Consider the following 20,215-nt stretch of genomic DNA (forward strand, 5'->3'; position numbering starts at 1 on the left):
CATTCTGGTTTTCTTTATTATCATCCTATCCAGTTGAATTCACATCAATTTGATAACTGCGTGAAAAAATGAAGATTTTGAACCCGGCGTGCGGTGGCGATGCGGCTTCTACCGGCGCGCCGTGACCGTTACCGACAGTGTTACTGTACTCGCGGGACTGAAAATCGTCTGGCCGCGACCGCGTTGGACAGGTGGCCGTTATAGCCTAATTCTTAATGCTTATGTTAATGGGAAAAATCCAAGGGACCGACAAAAAGTGACCACTATGGGCAGGTGGCCGCTATGCAAAGGTGACCGCTAATACAGGTTTGACTGTAGTTTCTTTACTGTTTGTTGGCAATTTGGCATCCAACCGGAGAAGTTGCATACTACAGTACAGTATAGGGCAGCACATGGGTCTGTGCTCTGGTTAAGGATCAACACCAGAATGAGTTATGGCATATTGTTTCGTTATTTGTTGTCTCATTCTAATGAGAGCCACTGTTAACCATTGTTATGTTAAGCAAAACTCTACACCTTTATACTGGTGCATAATATACGTAATCCAACATATTTAGGTTAAGTATAACCAGCATACATATATAGTTTATGCTAAAGGTCAGAGGTCAAACTAAAAGGCCAATGAATTCGGAGGTACTGTGTGTCAAACAACATATTAGTTAACAGTTCTGTACCATTCCATTGCCTTGTAAAGAGTATTTTATTAGGTATGTGTGAGAGTGATTTATAGTTTAGTGATTATTTAACAGTAGCAGGATGGTAGTACAATGTATACTCCTTATAGTTATACTCCTTATATCATGAGAGGCCCCAAAGTTTGAAAGTATTATGTATGTCTTTGTTGTTGTTATTGTTATTGTATGTAAAAAAATGACATATCAGGACCCAATATTGTACATGTACTTTAGGTTTCCTGTATCCCATATCTTGGCTTCATACCTTTACCAGCCATATTTGTCCATTCAAAGGAAGTTCATCATCATGATCAGTTTGGTTAGGTTTGGGGAGGGGAGGGGGGCATGAGTGCCTGAAACACCCACTACCTTGCACAAGATTCCCTCAGGCCTCTCTCTTCTTGCCCTTCCCCTTAACAAGATGTTTTGTTTAACAAAATGTACTTTGTTCCATTAGTGAGTTCACCTTTCTTATTATGGTTTACATGAAATGATGTTGTTATCTGTTATTTGAAGACAGGAGTGTCATACAGCAGTCAGATTTTACGAATTGGTTGCACAGCTTTCACAGGTACAAACGAACAATCTTTGGCCTCTCGCTGTTGCATTTAGAACATGATTCAGTTCAGATTTAACTAGAACAAAGGTAAACAGGATTTATGTACAGTAGTTTTCTCTCTGTTACATTACATCAGTGCCAAACAACTCTCAGATATCATTTAAAGCAATGTGTATGAAGTTTGGCCCCGGACTGGAGGCAAACTTTGATAAGTTTTCCCTTGCCTGGAAATGGATGTGCTGCTGTCAGCCGTAACTATGTGTACATCAATTCTAAAGCCATGCCAACAGTTTTACAGTTCATACTATGTTTGATTGTGCAACCGTGTAAGTAACCCCTGTCATAGATGGTAACACATGCTGAAGGGTTGTTACCAAAGTGGCACTGGGGTTTATATTAGTATTAGAATGATACCCACAGAATATTTTAACCTTGGTTTTAACTTTACTTTTCTCTATGGATTATGTAAATGTAAAGTTGAAACAGTAACTGTTTGTCAGTTCAACATTCCAACAAACTGTACCATAACAGCTTGACAGGAGCTCACTATCGCTCAGAAAAAAGCTATTGCAAGAATATTAGTTCACCTACCAAACAACCTACTTCAGATTAATTTTTTTAAAGCTGTAAACCAACCAATCCCCTTGATGTTGATCAACTTTATACCAATAAACCAATCCCATAGCCCTGTCAATAACAAAGAAATACGAAACCAAAGTGTAAAAATGCAAACATTTGATGGACATGCTGCCACTCTCTCATTGGTTTAACTGTTTTTGATTGACAGCAAGTCTTACCCCACTTTACAAACATTTTTTTTCCACTCATGGCTTATTTTCATGGAACAGCTTTAAGTACAGTTTTTTTTTTTGCCAACACAGGAAGAAGTAGACCATTGAAGGAACAACATACTTGTGCATTGATGTTAATGTTTTCTCCAAGACTGTTTCATACTATGAAACCAAAATGTAAATAGAAGCATGTTGCCATGGCAACTATACTGAGATGCCATTCCATAGGGTGATTGCACGTGACGTCACAGCCACCATGCGGGCTGGTGAAACTAGAAGAGTCAGACGTATAAGTTAGCAGGTGATTACGTCATAATTACTGTGATTACATTACAAGTTTACCTGACAACTTCCAACCAGCATGGTGGACATTGATTATGTCACAGTCACCCTATACCCTTGTACAGTATCAGAGGAGGTTGACTGTTAAGGCCCAGGAGGTGGGTTCAAAAATTAAAGTTAGGAATGATTAAATATCTAGTATGGACAGATAAATGACCACTTAATAAATATCACTGCTGATTCAAAAGCAAGTTTTGTGCACTGACCTACCAAGATGAAACTTTTAAAGCAAGGTTTGAAGATTTTTCTTCACCCACCTTATGGATACCTTTGCAGTCTTCCCCTATTGTATACAAATGTATGTTGTACTTGTAGGCTTGTCTATAGCTAGACTAGGAACGGTCACAAAGGTCAAGGTTTGAGTCTGTGTTGTAAACTGCATTGCTAAATACAGACATAAAGAATGTTCACAGTTTTAGAAGCTTCAAATGTTGTTTTAAGAAATGGGTGGGGGGCTTTAAGAGAAAAAAATGCAGAAAAGTGAATTTGTGATCTGAATTTTGACAGTGTTAGAGACAAACTTGGTAAAAGGTGCTCAGACCTAGAAAAATGATGATCAGTGTAAAACAAAATCATGTTCAAAGAAATTTCTGAACATCTGGACGAGACCTTTCGGATTCAACCATTATTTTATGGATGGGTGTTATTTTATTAACCGTCTCAGAGTCTTCCTTCCAATCACTAGTAGTAAAGTCAAAGCAGCAAAATCTGACAAATAAAAACGGGATGTCTACACTTCAGTAACATTGCAAGAAGGATGAAGACCTTGACCTACCAGTGGGGTTCACTATACAAGTAGTTTTGTACGGCTGGACTTTGTATATGTGAATATGTATTTTGTGGTTGAATGACCAGTATTTTGACTATTTGGCCATACTGGCCATTTTTTGCTTCACGAAAAAGCATCAAATAAAAAGCATGATTCCAACGTTCTGTTTTACAAGTGTGTAAGATTCTTCTTTTTAAAAACGTCAGAGGAGTAATGACTCCGGTTAACACCTATGTCCTCCTCCCTCAAACAAGTCTAAGAACGTTTTCAGTCCGTTAATTGTAATGACTCCCATTTTCAGCTGTGTTGCTATTCTTCTGCTCTCTCCTCGAAGGTATACTCTTCCTCCTTCTCCCCGGCTGATCCCCTTCTCTTGCAGGCTGCAGCCTTTCCATCGACATTTTGTCTGATTCATAAGATTCGTGTGGCTCGCCATTTGTAATAAATTATCTGACGAAACATAAGCAAGATGCCAACATCGTAGGAATTTCGATTAGCAAGTAGGAGGAAAATACCAGCGTGGAGGAATTACTCAAAATGATCTTCAAAAGGTACCAGCGCAACTGAAAACAATTTCCTCTTGGCCACTCACTTTTCAACCCCCCCCCCCCTCTTTATTCCTCTGCATAGCGCTACGTCAATGCCAAAGACCTCTCTGATCTTTGAGCTGTCAGAATCATTCGGAACTGCATGGTATTTGGTCATTCCGTCGTTCTATATAAAAATTGACACCAACTAAGTTTGTTCCTTTGCAAAAATATGTAATTGTGCGATCAGTCTTATAGTGTGCTAGCTGGCTTGCAAATTACAAAATTATGATCTATTCAAACGCAACAAATACGCGTTAACGTTTCGTAAGAATCACCATGGAAACGAGAACAGCCATGACAACGATTTTAAATTGAGCTATTCAAGATCCATTTAGCTACTAATCACCATAAGCCTCCGTCCGTGTTGAAGAGGCGGTGGGCTTGTTCATGGTCCGCATCTTCTATGATGGCTTAACAAGCCAATTCTTCAGCGGCAGTCTCCTCCACAATAGCTACTATATAAACTCTAGCTACCATAACATCAAAGGCTGTTGTAAAAGACTTTTAACAAAAAAAGTTCTATCATTACACTAGTGACACTTGGGTGTACATATGTACAAGGTATCGATACACATGCCCTGATGTTTCTGTAAATCTTCAGTAGAGTTTCATCACAAAACAGTTCCACTGGAGTATATAAACAAATTATGAACATGCATTATAAACTGAAAATTCTCCGTCCATCTCTATGTAGGTGTCTGGACTGCCTATCTGTGTTTTTCACCTTTCCAGGTTTTTGAAGGTTCTACATCTTGGTATAGAGTTAAGTCGTTGTCCCCCTTGATTGTCTCTGTGATCTTCATGCTGTCTTCTCCCTCCATGGAGTTGTCCATGGTGCTGAAGTCGTGTTTACCTTTGCTGTTGTTGTCACCCGGTGGCATCCAGTGATCTTTGTATTTGTTGATCATTGTCCTTTGTGCTGTTTCTGTTGCTCTCACTCACTATCGGTGTTGTCAGAAAATCAGAAACCGGCTTTGTAGTATTTTCTTCCTCTTCTCTCGTGCTTACCTTTGGCCCACACTGCGGGGATGTGTTGTGAAATGATGCGGCCTCTCCCAGTCAATTCATAGCCAAGACGGCGTTTCCCGAACTGTTGACGAAGAGCCGTGCAACGCTGCCACGAACCTCGGACAGACGAAGTCCGTAGATGACGGGGTTGATAGCTGAGTTCAAGATGATAAAACCCAGCATTCGAGTAATAATATCGTCGTCTTTGATGAGCATCGCCATCCTGACGGAAAATGGCAGCCATCCCACCAGGAACACGACGGTGATGAGAACGATGGTGATGGCAGATTTTCGGTTGATGCTGGGCTGGGAGCCCACCGCGGCTTCTTGGGCGGCGATGGCGTTCATGTGCTTCCACAGACACCAGAACACCAGCGTGTTGAGGAGGATGATCGCCGTCATCGGGATGAAAATGAACACTAGAACCGCAGCCACATAGCCGTGGGGCAAACCCCCGCCTAACGAAAGGCATCCATCCTCGACAGAATAAGCGCAATACCAGCCGAAGTTGGGCAGCATAGCCAGTAGCACAGACCAAAGCCAACCGATCGCAATCACGACCTTGCACTTGTCGTTGGTGACGTTGTTGACGTATGTCATCCCGTGCACAATGAACCAGTAGCGCTCAGCCGTCAGGGCCAGCAGGCTGTAGGCTGAGGACAGGCCCGAGAGAAGGAGGGATGTGAAGCGGAGACGGGCCATGGTGTCGGAGACGATGGTCTCGGTATATATGGTAACCAAAACCGAACCACTACCAAACACGAAGGCTATACCGGTCAAGACATCGCTCGCCGCTAGATTAGCCATAAGGATATAGGCGGGCGTGTTCTTTCTTGATGATGGCTGTCAGAGGCAGGCTGTTTGTCACGACAGACCAGACCCCCAGGCATACAGTAACATACAAGGGTTCGGCAGAGCCTCGTCCTTCTAATGGAGATTGTTGAGGTGAGAGGTCGCTCTGAAGACATTCTGGGGCATGAGAAGTGATGTTAGTTGCCGGGGAGGTGTCACAGACCACGACCGAACCGTTCCGCAGCGTTGAGTTGTGTAGATTGTCCATTTTGTCTCCGGCTGGCTCAGTCACGTTCCTCTCTCCTCTGGCAGCCTGGGTTATCCGACCGTAGCGAACTGTAGCGAGGAGGAGGATCACCACGGCCGCCCCACGGTAGTTATCCATGTAATCTGCTCTCTTTGACGCTGAGGACACGGAGAAAACACCGCTTGCGTCGGGAGAACTGTGTCTTTACGTCGTCATTTTGCTCCATGGCAACATCTTACATGTATATATAATTCTCTTCATATTGTCGTTCTTTCATTCTTAAGGCATAGAAACAAGTCCTTCAGTTTCTTTTCAATTTAGTCCAGAGGGCCTATAGACATGGTACAAATACATCATTACGTTCGTCGTCGTATAGTACCATTCCTGCCAGTATAATATCAAGTGAATGCGCACAGTCATAGCAACCTGCAAGGCACTATCAAATACAAGAGCCACAATTAAGACACGAAAGGAGAAGGGAAATAAGAAATACCAGGGCTGTTCATCACTCTGGACTAGTAATTTTACTCATCATAACGGCCCCAAAGCTGATCTTTTATCAAACATTCGATATCAATGAATTACCCAGGAGCAGAACGAACATCTCTAAGGGGAAGCGAATCCCCGGGAATACTTTGTAGATGCAAACAACACAAGATTAACAGCCACGGACAGTCAACGGTTTGATTATGCCGCGATGTGACTGCTGATCACGAGCTGGACTGAGAATTTCCAAATCCAATTTTAACATTCACCTCAAACATGGAGATCAAGAACTTTATCATACATGCACATCAAATGAGCAAAGGCTGCACTAAGTCATTGGTAAATGATGGACGTTATGCAGAAGTGAGCATTTTAAGTCATATATTATGCAAATTATGTGATTTCCCTAGCTCCTGATATTACTTATTACCTTCGTCGACGAAATTTTCGTCGAGAAGGTTATTCGATGATGCTTGTCTGTGACTGTGTGTCTGTTAGTGAACAGAATAAGTCGAGAACGCCTGGATGGTTTGTTGTCGTAGTTGGTGTGTCGGTGTGTATGTGGGAAATCTCAAGATGATTAGATTTTGGACGAAGTGTTTTGCATAATTAACGAGAAAAGTGTAAAAATGTGTTAAATTGTATGCTCATACTATGCTTCTGGCTGCGACGTGTGGGCTGTGTTGTTTTAAGGGATATTGATACGGGTAGAGGGGTGCAAAGTTGGTCATGAGGGGTCATGAAGCAGGCAGGAAACGTCAGTTACTGCCAGGGACAAATTGGCTGTCAGCCAGCTGTATTCATTGGTGTGGAATGTGAGAAGGTTATATTTTACCGAGCATGTCTGTGTGTCTGTTAGTGAACACGATAAGTCGAGAATTCTTGGAAGGATTGTCTTGGTATTTGGTATGTTGGTAGGTCTCGATGAAACCTGAAAATGATTAGATTTTGGGCCCCCTAGCGGCTTGTGACGGTACTGCAGCGGAACTTCCTGTTATGATATCTCGTGTTGTGGACATGCTATGGAACTGATTTTTGAGTGGTAGATAGCTCGTTGGGCAAAGAGTAAGTGGTATAGGTTTGGGCCCCCTAGCAACTTTTTTGGAACTGCAGGGGCAGGTTTTGCTTCAGACTTTGAAAGGGAATAACTCAAGAAGGGCTTGATGGAAGGTCATGATTTTTTGCAAGTACATAGCTTGAGCGATGATGTACATGATTGGATACTCATTATGCAAATCAGTAACTAATTTGCATAATTAATGACGAAAGTTTATACATCCATCAATTTCCATGATAGGACTCGCAAACATGTGACATATGTAACTGAGGAAGAGAGAAATATTAATAGATATCAGCTATGCAAATGAGAACCTCATTTACATAATTAATGAGAAAATACTATAACTCGAGATGGGCTTGATGGATGGTCATGATTTTTAGTATGTAGATAGCTTACATGATGCTTTGTATGATTGGATGATAATTATGCAAATCAGATTATAATTAATGAGGCAATTTTAAAAACCTGCTGTGTTCCATGATATGACTATTCAAATATGTGACATTTGTAACTGAGGAAGAGAGGAATGTCAATAGATAGAAATTATGCAAATGTCGGCCTAATTTGCATAATTAATGAGAAAGTACTATCATTCCATACTAGTAAATAACGGCAATTTCATACTTGTGGCATTTAGAAGTTGTGTGAATGTGAACACCATTGAATCAAATTATGCTAATAAGGAGTTTATTTGCATTATTGATGATAAATGTTAGCATAACCTTCTTTGTTAAGCTCATAATCATAACAAGGAGGTTTGGACAACTTATGTTATTTGGGTGAGGAGGATCAACTGGTATGATTTTTGATTGATGAAAAACACTCCTAATACGTCAGTCATAAAGGTCAAAATCATTTGGCGAAGGTATGAGGTCGTAGAACTCTTGTTTAAGAATACAATCATCCCATTTGTTGAGCAAAATATTTACTACTGAAATGAAACATTTTGTAAATGAGCTATTTGGTCAAAAAGTAGCACAAAAATGATGTTGGCACAATGGAGTCATCCATGTATCTTTGTAACATCAACATGTAAAAATGAACATATTTTCTTTGCATATAAAGCAGCAAGTTATCACAATAAGGATGTTTAATCCTGTTTCCAACCCCACAATGCATTAATGACTGATACAGAAGTAAGGCATCATTATATGAACAGATGAATACACCAAATCAATTAGATAACTGCTCATTACACTTACAACAGTTGTATATTGCCTTGGCACAGAGGACCGAGTAGCATACTTGTCTAATATCCTTCTACAAAATGTACACATTTTTACAATATCATTGTCACAGAAGTCATTGAAAGGGTTGTCCTTACTTTAAACATATCCAGGACATATTTCTGTTTGAGTCAAAGACTGAATGGAAATTTGCACATCGTTAGTGCAGCTAAGAAGGGCGAAAACCAGGACAGCCTGGCAGTTTCAGGCATCATCTAACAGCTGTTTACTCTTTAGGCCTCTCTTTCATAGAATGACAGTCAAGCGGAAAAAAATGACAGCCAAATCTAAAATACATCTTACATTTACTTTTTAGGCGTCTCCAAAATATTCAAACAAACATCAATGTACCCATACTTAACTGACATACAATTCAGGTTTCCCTCTATGACATTGAAAAGTTACCAAATACCTAACACATCCTGACAACTAGAACTCTACAAAACCCTCCTGCCGATGGTCAGAACAAAGTGAAAGTTAATGACATTTAATCTGTGGTTAAATTTCAAAATCATGGTAGAGGTACATTTGCTTAAAACACAGGAAAAGTTTCTGTCTGTGCCTACATGTGCATGTCCAGCCTTCTTTAGAATGACCGACATGGTTACTCAGAACTCAAGCTCCATACTAATATTGCCACCAAGACTTTTAAAGCAAAGTAAAGCTTAGATTTACAAAGATAATATACACTCTCTTCATTACTCAAAACCCTTGCCATGTATTTTCAGAGATTACTGTAGATACGGACCTAGCAGAATACATACATGTAGTCCTTTATTTCTACATTGCATTTGGAAACAAATTAGATTTTGGAGATTACCAACCAGATATCTTACACATTTCAATAGATATGGATTGCCTAAAATAGCTCATTGATCGATAAAAGTCACACAGGGCAAGGCTCATTTATTCTGTAGGCATATTCTGTTACCATATTAGAGAGCGCCCCAGGCCATATTCTTGTCTTTGCTGCATTTGCTACCAATTGTCATAGTAGCAGAACAGATCTGACATGGAAAAGGCTCATGTCCTTAATGTACAGGCTCATGTCTCCTTTTAAAGAATACAGCTGGTACAAGAGAAATTCATATTGGATTTTAGATTCTCTGGCTAGAATTGACTTTATCTGTAATATAGCCATCTAAAAGGAGTCTTTAAAATACATGTAATTAACAAAATATCTACAAAGGTTCCCATCCCTTACACAGTATTGCTGACATACTGTTATGAGACAAGGTCAGAGGTTAACCACTACCGATCATGTAACCCGGGAATCATGGGAAGGACCCCACTGGTGGAGTAGATCTCCTTCATCAGCAGCAGGACTGTGTCCTCAGACTCCCTGCAAAAACAACAAGCATCAGGTTAGAAAACTGCAGTCATGACCTATAGGAGTGTAAATGTTGTTCATTGCAGGTTTTCCAGAGTAATCTGGTTGACTATCAACTTTGCAATCAGCATTACCACAACTATGCTGAAGTGTTGTTTACCATATAACTAAAATCATGCATATTTCTTGATCTCAGAAGAAAATGGACACTTTGATTCACTCTTGTATTTCTGTCGTGACCAAATCATGCACCTTTCTTGCCCTTACACTTATCTGAATGTAAACTTACCAGTAACAAACATGGCTGCCCAGAGCAAAGAGATACTCATTGAAGCTCTCGATGGGCTTCTCCTGCAGCACGTAGTCAATGCGATTGCCTTTATTCAACTTTCCAATCTGTACATCCTCCGGAGGCGGGTTCTCTACAGCCTCTGGAGAGAAAAAGGATACTTCTTTATTAAACTAGGGATTAAACATTCACATTTTGAGAGAGAGTAAACTTTGAAGACTTTTCAAACCTCCTTTCTTGGAATTGTTTACAACTTGCACAATAGATGTCTGATATCAAGTATCAAGGGCCTCTTTCTAATGGTCAGTGCTGATAAACTACACTGCCATAATTTCTACCAACAAGACCTAAAATAAAATTTCTACATGCAAAACCTTTGCACTCTAACTAACTACATGAAGGTTAATGATTGATATTAACAATTGACTAACCTGAGACCTGCATCCTCTCCTCCTCTTCCTTGATCTCCTGTACGATGTTGTCCGCCATGCTGTCCAGGTCTGCCTGGACATCCTCGTTGGCCGAGTGTGCGCGGGCGAAGTCGTGGATGGACGTCCAGCCCTTCTTGGCTGCACCAATGATTACTCTCTTCAGATCTGTCCCCATCCTGGACAAACTTTCCTTCAATTCTGTACAGTCATCAAAATATGTACTGGTTGTCAAAAACTACAAGACTGTTATGCTGCAGCATGGGTAGTACTCAGTAAGCTCAACCGCAATATAATATTAGCCCTTATATAGTATAACTCCATTAAAAAATGGATTAAGATATTTGGTATGTGGGTAGGTGTTGGAAAGACAAAGGTCATGGTCAATTTTGGGTCCCCTGGTATGTGACCTTCTGTACCGCAGCAGAACTTCGGTATTTTGTATCTCTGAACTCTTGTTACTGGTACTATCAGCTTTAGGTTCCTTATGGGACATGTAGAGAAACACAGTACATCTCTATTATATGTGTTAAACTCACCCAGATGAAGCCGTTTCCTGCCCTTGTGATGTGGAATGAGTACAGGTTTCACGTCAACCGTTGGATTTACTATAGGCTCAATCCTGTACGCCACAGGATCAAACTGGGGAGGGATAGTACCAGAAAGTTCACGCATCAAAGAATATAGGTTTCTCACTCTTTGCTGAACAACTGTATGAAGCTAGAAGGTGAAGGTTGCATATAGACTACTTTCAGCTCAGATGTAAAACTATTGAATTAAGCCAACCCTTCACACAACATGCACATGTATAAGCTTGCTAAGCTCATTTGTGTTTGTGTGTAATATGTAACATATATAATTATTATAACATAACTCCCAAACAAGACAAACTTATTCTATCATTCATTGCATTGTCTTTAGAATGACCATCAATACTGTTTTAAAACTAGTCCAAGGAAGGGAGTACAGTACATGCCTCAGACAAAATATGTAACTTGTCCATAATTATATGTATCTGTATAATCTTACTGTTGTACATATAACTGAGAATATGATCCCCACACTACAGAAAGCACACAAAACTCTTCCTTGATCACGACAAACACAAGAGGAATATTGGACTCACAGGGTGGAATATGTTGAAGAAGTTTGGGCAGGTGGGCAGGGTGAAGTCCTCCCCGATCTCCTCAATCCCCCGGGTTACCAGGAACATACCGATGGGGGAACCCAGGGCAAAGAAGTTGGTCAGGTTGAACTTCAACTGGGGGTACCTGGGGTCAGGGGAAGGGTTAAAGGAATCCATTTATGATGTCAAAGCAGTAAATTTCTTTCTTTACTCTTTTACTTTGGGTACAATGACCCATAGCAACACAATATGTACATTTTCAAATATACTACTGTATTTAACATAATTTATAACAAGCCATACAGATCCTTAAAAAAAGTTTCTAAAGTTACAATTCAAATTCAACAGACATTTAATGTCTACTATTTACATCTCCTACATTTCATATCCACAATTATTAAAAACAAGAGGAACTTAGTATGCTTTATGTTAATAACACATAGCTATAGCACATGCATCAACTTCAGTTTTTTTGTGTGTTTTACTATAGCTAATGTAAGTCCTTTTGGTGTTGAGAGAAAGTGACTTGACTCCTTACTTGACATGTGGCATGCCGATCCCAGAGTGGCCTGTATCATAGTCCACATGTAGGGATGTGATGTTCCCGTTCCCTACTGCTGCCTGCTGCTGTTGTCTCTGTCTCTCCTCCTCCACAGCCTTCCTCGCTGCCTCCTGTGCAACCCGCTCAGCCTCTCTTCTCTTCCTGTCTTCCGCTTCTCTCTTCTTTCTCTCCTAGGAACAGGCACGTTTAATATAAAACTATCTGGTCTTAGCATTTGCTTGCATTGTTTCATTTCAAAATCAAACATTTTGAAGATTTCTTATTTCAGTATCCCACTGTGCTGTAATGAGACAATAGAAATACCATGAGTAATAAATACATTGTTAGTTAAAAGTTAAAGTCCTCCCCGCACCAGACGGTGCATAAGCGCCGCCCATCTCCGTTTCGGTAGCCCTGGGCCACACAACTTTATCACTACAGCGGGGGGCTAGTCCACTGGTAGTGGTGCGTGTTTAACTACCATACTCTTCCTCAAATGCTGAGTGCTAAGCAGAGAAAGCAGTATGTACCATTTTTAAAGTCTTTGGTATGACCCGGCCGGGGTTCGAACTCACGACCTACCGTATGCAAGGCATAGACTATGGTTAATTCATACGAATAAAGAAAGTCAAACTGGCCTCAGCTAACTTCCACCACTTTCCAGGTACTCTAAGATAGAACTGAAAACTTCTTTCAAATTTCAGAGATTCATTGGGAGTGATGGGAGGTAATACTAACAGTGACCAAATTGGAAATGATTTCAGACTTTACATTAACCCTAATTCTATTCTTAGTTACAATGTTTTGTAACAAAGAATGGACCGATCCAGTCGAACATCATATCGAACATACAGAACCCCCTATTCTATTTGGAATACCTCCGTCAAGAACAGCGCTAGTCGGACAGAAATGGCACGTGTTAAGCAGGGTATGTACATCTGTCACAGGATTTTCACTGTATTGGCTGCATGTAAGCTCAGGAAAAAAACTAAATGAAAAAGAAAATAGCTCGGGCACTCATGAGGAGGGAGCTTGAAACTACTTGCCAACTACCACAAAGTCCGCTAGTACAGAGCCTCTTCTGTACTTGTGCACGAAACTGATTAATATGAATGCGACACGGTAAGTAAAAGAATTGCATTTTGATAGTTAATTACTAAAGGACATGCAGCTGCAATTCATGCAGTCAACACAGTGGGAACCCTGTCACAGATATACGTACCGTTTTACACGTGCATCGGCTGCTTGTCAAAAATCGGGCACCGATGGTCACCAACAAGGTAATGCTATGCGACGCAACCCGCATCCGCATTGACCGAAAACATAACGCCCTCATCGTAACTACATTTACCCCCTCCTCAAACAACCCTACTCGGTGGATACATCCGTCCACAAAGAAGTCATACCATTTTTATTTGGTCCGCTCTGAAAGGGTTTCAGAGCCAAAAAAGCTCAACAGAAGACAGTCTGCATATTCGACAGCCACGCGCGCATGGCCGTTTGTGTCCGTCAAGGGCTGTTTTTGACGGACTATTCGAAATAGAACAGGGGGCGGGGCTTATTGTGTTCGAACTGGATCGGTCCATTGCACAGGTTGCTGAATATTCCCCAAATCGTGGCAAACTGACATCTTACCTGTACAGTCTTTTGTTCTTTCAGGAAGCCAAACAGCTTTTTCCGTGGTCCCATGGGAACGCCCATCTCCTTCAGATCAGCTTCACTGCACAGAACCTGGGAGATAAGGAGTGTGGTGAGCAGGTGCTCCTCTAGTGAAGCATGAACATGCATAACCACATCATCTTTGTTCTGTTTATTGTGTTGGTAACCCTTTATCACAAACATACAGATGGTAAAGGATTAATTACAACTGCAGTTTAAATTATATCCATAGACAACATGTCAAAAGCAATACATATTAGCTGTTTGACGAATTTCTGTACAATTACAGTTTTTTTTGAGAATTATGCAACATCTTCTATCAGACTACAAGAGTATTCTAAGTTGGATTGTGAATGGCTTTGGTCCACTTTTGACCCCTAAGTCATGACCTTCATACCAGTGACTCCATATCAATCTTCTCCTGTTGGAATGTCTCCTTGTACTCGTCCAGTCCCAGCTTGTTGAACAGGGCATCCAGGCTCAGCTCCTCCTCCTCCTGTTCCTGTGTGGTCTCCTCCTGCTGTTCACCTGGGGTCTCATCCTGAGGTTCAGGCTCTGGCTGTGTTTTCTGCTCTGTAGAGAGAGTTCCAGCACTCATGCCCTGATGGGCCAACAGGTCGAATGCTATCAAGGAACCTAAACACAAAAAGGTTAAAGTAAATATCTTGCTAAAGAGTATTGCATTCGCAATTCATCAAAGTGACTTGTTGTATATCCATGCAGCATCTGTTCAATTTGGCAAAAAATGACATTTATCAACATGGCCTCGGGGTAACATTGTATTACAACCCCAACAATACAAACCAAGCAAACTCAGTGTGCCTACCCACCCAGACTATGCCCTCGTCTGTATAACGCAAAATCCAGCTGTCCGGGGGTTTCTGTCCCCTCCCCGCTAGCAGTTACAGGCGGCTGACTAGAAGGGCGATTGAAATCAGGCTAACTATACCCCATCAGAAACAAACCCCAAATGTCAATCCACCTAGCCTGTGCCCCACCAGGCAAAAACCCCAAATGTCTATCCACCCACCCAGGCCATACCCATCCACCCAGACTGTGTCCCACCACAAACCCCACATATTTACCCACCCAGACTGTGTCCCACCACAAACCCCACATCTACCTACCCAGGCTGTGCCCGACCACAGAAACCCCTCCAACAAAGCGTGGATTCCTGGTCAGAAACAGGTCCCACAGTCTGTCCATCTCAGAGGCAACTGTTTCCGCAATGGTCTGGACAGAGACAGGAGAAAGACATTTACTGCTGTGTATGTACCAGTATAAGACAGTATATGCCACAATCATGATTATAACAAAAAAGGTTACTACCTTTCACATAGCAGCAATAAATGCATACGACAGAAACTGATATGTTCTACAAACGTGCAGGACCTGGAGATAGGTTGCCTCTGTCAAAATATGAATGTCTTTGTGCATACTAATGGTTGTGAAGAATGATTTCCTGCATAGGAGGTGCACTTGTGGAGTTGTTGCAAAGCTGGAAATGTGCTGAGTTACCACCATACCTGGCAGTAGGATGGGCTGGTATAGAAGAGGATGTCCAGTAATGTGTCATTAGTAAAATGTCTCAGCCTTCCAATACTGGGGAGAGTGATCTTCTTCAGTTGTCTGTAACCGTAAGAGTACAACATGTTTACTTAATACCCTATCTATTGGAAATGTCACATGGTTTTGAAACATGACGTACTGTATACATGCACATAGAAGCAAATGAAATCATATTGTACTTGTCTAAAAGTGTGATTTTGGGACATTCATAAATGCATACCATAAGGAATATGGACAAGCATCAGACATTCTGAGGTCATATTTCTCTGGTTGCCTTTTATCGCTAAATCATGACACTGCTAATGTACTACAGAATTGTTTTAGTCACTAACTTTCCCCTCCTACCACAACATTAAGTTAAATAACTAAATCTACAGTGTCTGTTCCAGTCCTACCTGTCGACACCGGTGGCGTCTCCGTGCAGTGCCTTGTGCCAGTGCACAGGGAGGAACTCCACACGATGCACCTTCCCCTCATCTACACCATGCTTGAAATGTGTGTGGATCAACATTTGGGACACTGCTCGGAAATCATCAACTGTAAGGTAGTCCCAGAACACCATAAATGAAGAGATAATCAAAAAAACAGCTTTCTATACACAGACTTGACAGTCAGGGCTCAAAATACTGGGTGCATGTGCACCTTTGTGCACCCAAAATTGGAGCTGTGCACCTAAGTTTTGACTGTGCTGTGTATAATACAGAATATTCTTGAAACGTACATGTAAGTATCAGAAAAAGCAATAGAAACTTTTGTTGTACTTTATTTGATGTATTACTCAATTGAAATTAGCTATAGAAATGTAGATATAAGGAATTAAACTTTGTAATTATGTTTTGTTGACATTGAACTTAATCAACCAAAATTCTTTCTGTGCACCTAAATCTTTTGGTTGGGTGCACCTAAAAATGAATTTCGAGATCTGACAGTACTACGTACTGCATACATGTAGGCACCATGATAGATGCTGGAATCTATATATAAAGTAAATAGTAGTTACATATATACATGTAAAAACAGTTTCCAAATATGTGTAGGTCATAATAATGAATTAAATGTTCTCTTTAGCTTATATCTGCACCGCCACCACTATAAATGGAACACCCCACCACTGTGTGGAAACTATGATGATGATGTCATCTCCATACTCACCGCATTCCACAGGACTGCGGAATCTCAGGTCACACACCGGGCCGATACCGTGTACCACAAACACCAGGTGGTCCGCAGGTCCCACCTCACCTGGGACACACAACAACAGGACAACATGGTGACTACCTGTGTTTCAATGAGGTTGTTTTGTAATTAGAAAATGTGTTTTGGAGGTAAAGTATTGAGGACAGAATGCAAACTTAGTATCATATAGACAATTAAGTTGCTTGTTTGTTTGTTTGTTTGTTAATTTTAAGGCTGCTAACAATGATGTTTGACCTGTTATTTTCATCAAGAAATGTTCAAACATTCTGCAAGACTATACCATTAGGCTAAATCCCAAATTTAAACAACCATAAAATAACAGCTGAAAAAACACCCTATTTGATTTGTGAAGACTTTATTGTTCACCTCTTCTGAGAGTGACAATAAAAAATAAAAAGATTGTAATTTTCTTTGGCATCTTATTGCACTTTATGAAGGGGCTCATAACCAACATAAAAATTTGAACAAACAGATCATAACTGTCCACCACCTGAGTATGTTTTGGTTATAGCACATATACCTTCATCAGTAATTAGGTTTCTCCATTTCTGCATTTGTGGACTAATGCCTGAAAAGCATAGGGTGTGGTGTCATGACCAAGCAGCAAATAACTGACACATGCCCTTATTAAAGTTGATGTCAGGAAGATGCAAGTGTTGTTTCGTAGACCTTCATGGCCAACACAGTCACAACAACAATGAAAGCCATTGTGAAAAATTTCATAGCCATATATTCAGAGCAACTAATGCTAGATGGAGAAACAGGCAAGTCTGCAATAATCAGTGTGAAGAGTTTAGAATGTAGATGAAGGTCAACTGTGATTGTTCATGCACCAACTTGCCCTATCCTGTTTACGTTTACTTTTCTGTTATCTTGTATTTCAATGTATGTTAAATTGTGCTTATACTCTTTTATATTTATGGATTTGAGGTGAGGGCTTCACATGAGCGTATTCCAAAAAGAATATATCACAACCTCAATAAAAATGGATTGATGCTCAATGTACGTGAATGAAATAAAACTAATCAAATAAGGTCAACCGTCCAATTCCACAAACCTACCATCTTCTATCTCTACCACATCGTCCACTCCCCTCTTGACCACTCGCGGCCTCATCTGTCCGTCCGGTGTCGTCCCCCATTCGTCTGGCTGCGCCGTCTGTCGGAAATGTACGATCACGTTGGGGTTGTGCATGACGATGGTTTCCCCGCCGGGGAACTCCAGGCGCCGGTGCCAGGCATTGTTCGTCACAGCGTTGAAGTATTCCGACTGAAACAATACAGCAGGGTCTCATGATGATGACTGTTTGTACATGTACTGTAGTATTAAAACTTTCACAATTGGTTGTAGCAAAAATCTATGATGCAGTTTACAGCACCCCGTCCCCTCTGTATTTCTCAAAAATACCTATTACACATAAAGGACTTAATTTCATTGATAACTTCAACATTTTTATATTGAGCACCCAAACTCCTCCCACCTCCAGTCGCTCTGAAAAGTCCTCAGCATAAGGCACAAACTTGTTGTCACCATCACCCTTGTAGAACCATGTACACCGTCGGACTATGGACGGACCCTCGTCCCAGAACACAGAGTATCGCAGACGGTCGTTAAGATGGACGTCGTAACGACCACCGTTTGTAGGGATGACGTAGTTCTCTGGATCCTGCTGTACTGCTGACAGTAAGTGTGGCAAGTTTGTTGGTCAAAATTGTCTTACAACATAAAAGGAGCAAAATCATCTCCAGTATGACTTTCCACAGCATAAAATAATTAACTCGTCACTAAGTATTGTCATATCTTGATCTTGATAGGATACTAAGCAACACTCCTTTGTTGGAGTAAAATGCTTACGGAGGAGTGTGATGCGTCATTATTGATCCCTCAGGTGCCAAATCTCTTTTTATGAGATTGTTAAAGTTTCTGTTATTATCATTCAGTTTCTATTATGTATTGGAATGACATGCAATGTTGACAAACAAACAGTTTTGATTAAGTAAATCAGGTATGTAGCCAAAGTTAGTCGTCCACCTGTCGAGAAGGCTTCTTCCAGTCGGAGTGAGTCCAGTAAAGAGAACGGCAGCCAGACCTCCCGTCCCTCCACTATCTTACAGAAGAACCAGTGGGGCTGGACGGGTTCATAGCCAGGAGTGCCCACCAGACTGGAGCCGGTGGAACTGGCTGACATAGAGCCACCTTGCTGTTGCCACTGGGACTGCAGTTGTGAATCTGTTGGGGGTGGGGGCACTCCCAGTGGTAGGCTCTCTCCGTACTGTGGGGACTGGGGAGTTGGTCTGACCACATTGTCCTGGGGAGGGGCTGAAGTCATGGATGGGGTAGAAAATGATGGTGGAGGGGTGGGGAATGACTGTGGGGGGCTGGAGAAACTCTGGGACTGGGGGGTAAGAGAAGGGGGAGAGGGTTGGTAGTACTGCTGAGGGGAGTATGGCTGAGAAGCAGGGGGTGGAGGGGTAGGTTGGGAGGGTTGGGAAGAGGGAGCGAAGAGTTCGGGCTGTTGTTCCTGTATCAGCGGCGGCTGCCGTTGGTCGGAGACCTGAGCGAATGGATCTGGAGCGTCGCTGCCGATCTGAGAAAAGGGGTCGGGCCCGTTGGACTGCTGCTGGAAGAATGTGAACGGGACTGGCTGTGAGGTCGGAGGGTTGTTCTGACCCAGGAAACTGTCAGCCTCCCCTTCTTCTTCTGCAAAAGACAAATCTTCTGCATTTGATGTCGTATCAAGGATGCAGGAAACAACATCAATCAAACAGGCTAACAGTAAAAAGGAAATTAAAAATGAACATAATTTCTTATGGTAAATAGCTGTAGTTGAATGCAATCAATGAAATAACAGATCATGCGTTCTCAGATTCTATGACTTGTTATATGTATGTTGTTGGCTATACACGACGGCAATCTCTCAAAGCACCCATGGGGAATATTTTGTCTGATCACTGTGTACAGTGTAAACAGCTGGGACACGATTGATCACTTCCGTTTTAAAATACTCAAAGATGATCTCACAAATATCCAACAAATAGAAAGTGCTAAGAAAACAACACAAATCAAAAACTAAATTTGTGACGAAAAGTATTGAATGTGCGATGAGCAAAGGCAAGACGAACTTTGAAAGAAAAGTAACACTTTAAATATGGCAACTGACTTCTGTATTTTAAACAAAATCGACATCGAAAATTCTAGGAAAGCATAATTTATTTGATCGCCTATTTGGTTACGCCATACGCCCTATCCCCGCCCATTGCGCCCCCCTCGGGCTCACCCGATGGAATCATGGAGGCCTCCTGCCCCACCACCGGCACCAGTGTGGCCGAGGTGTTCAGCTGAGGGAAGCTGAAGCTGTCCGAACCCGAGAAAAGTAGCGAAGCTTGCGGAAGGTTATTCTTGTCCGCCATCTTGCACACGTCAAGCCGGAAACAGGAAACGGAAATGGTAATGGGGTGAATTGAGGTCAGAGTATCATGACAGCACCACTAACGTAGTAGGTAACTTTTCAATAGAAAGACAAGTGAAAAAA

The 20,215-nt window shown here is 41.5% G+C and overlaps 2 protein-coding genes across 6 annotated transcripts; both read right to left on the reverse strand.

The window, feature by feature from the left end:
• Positions 1-3,801: 3,801 nt before the first annotated feature.
• On the reverse strand, positions 3,802-5,554 carry LOC136430760 (G-protein coupled receptor 6-like). The gene has a single exon (XM_066421650.1). It carries the CDS (start codon positions 5,538-5,540, stop codon positions 4,785-4,787), a length of 756 nt encoding a protein of 251 aa, XP_066277747.1. The 5' UTR covers positions 5,541-5,554; the 3' UTR covers positions 3,802-4,784.
• Positions 5,555-8,226: 2,672 nt separating this feature from the next.
• On the reverse strand, positions 8,227-20,130 carry LOC136430761 (phospholipase DDHD2-like). 5 transcript variants are annotated; one of them, XM_066421654.1, is made up of 17 exons: positions 19,961-20,130; positions 18,715-19,383; positions 18,164-18,360; positions 17,745-17,952; positions 17,204-17,251; positions 16,639-16,728; positions 15,882-16,023; positions 15,444-15,546; positions 15,045-15,150; positions 14,315-14,553; positions 13,894-13,989; positions 12,256-12,449; positions 11,718-11,862; positions 11,131-11,233; positions 10,595-10,792; positions 10,164-10,305; positions 8,227-9,886 (listed from the first exon to the last, which is right to left on the reverse strand). In XM_066421654.1, exons 1-17 carry the CDS (start codon positions 20,091-20,093, stop codon positions 9,796-9,798), a joined length of 2,904 nt encoding a protein of 967 aa, XP_066277751.1. In that variant the 5' UTR covers positions 20,094-20,130; the 3' UTR covers positions 8,227-9,795. The 5 variants fall into 5 exon arrangements, with proteins under 5 accessions (XP_066277751.1, XP_066277750.1, XP_066277749.1 ...); XM_066421653.1 differs by having other exon boundaries at positions 18,164-18,357; positions 18,715-19,401; XM_066421652.1 differs by having other exon boundaries at positions 18,715-19,401.
• Positions 20,131-20,215: the final 85 nt, after the last annotated feature.

Source organism: Branchiostoma lanceolatum, chromosome 3 (assembly GCF_035083965.1).
Source record: "Branchiostoma lanceolatum isolate klBraLanc5 chromosome 3, klBraLanc5.hap2, whole genome shotgun sequence".
Classification (NCBI taxonomy): Eukaryota; Metazoa; Chordata; class Leptocardii; order Amphioxiformes; family Branchiostomatidae; genus Branchiostoma; species Branchiostoma lanceolatum.

Bases quoted from the DNA above. Each gene is read 5' to 3' on its own strand.
- LOC136430760 (XM_066421650.1), bottom strand. From the start codon at position 5,540: ATGGCTAATCTAGCGGCGAGCGATGTCTTGACCGGTATAGCCTTCGTG.
- LOC136430761 (XM_066421652.1), bottom strand. From the start codon at position 20,093: ATGGCGGACAAGAATAACCTTCCGCAAGCTTCGCTACTTTTCTCGGGT. The intron at 11,863-12,255 runs GTAAGGAGTCAA...CCCTGACCCCAG, and splicing joins ATCGGCATGCCACATGTCAA to GTACCCCCAGTTGAAGTTCA. The intron at 9,887-10,163 runs GTAAGTTTACAT...TTGTTTTTGCAG, and splicing joins GGCAGCCATGTTTGTTACTG to GGAGTCTGAGGACACAGTCC.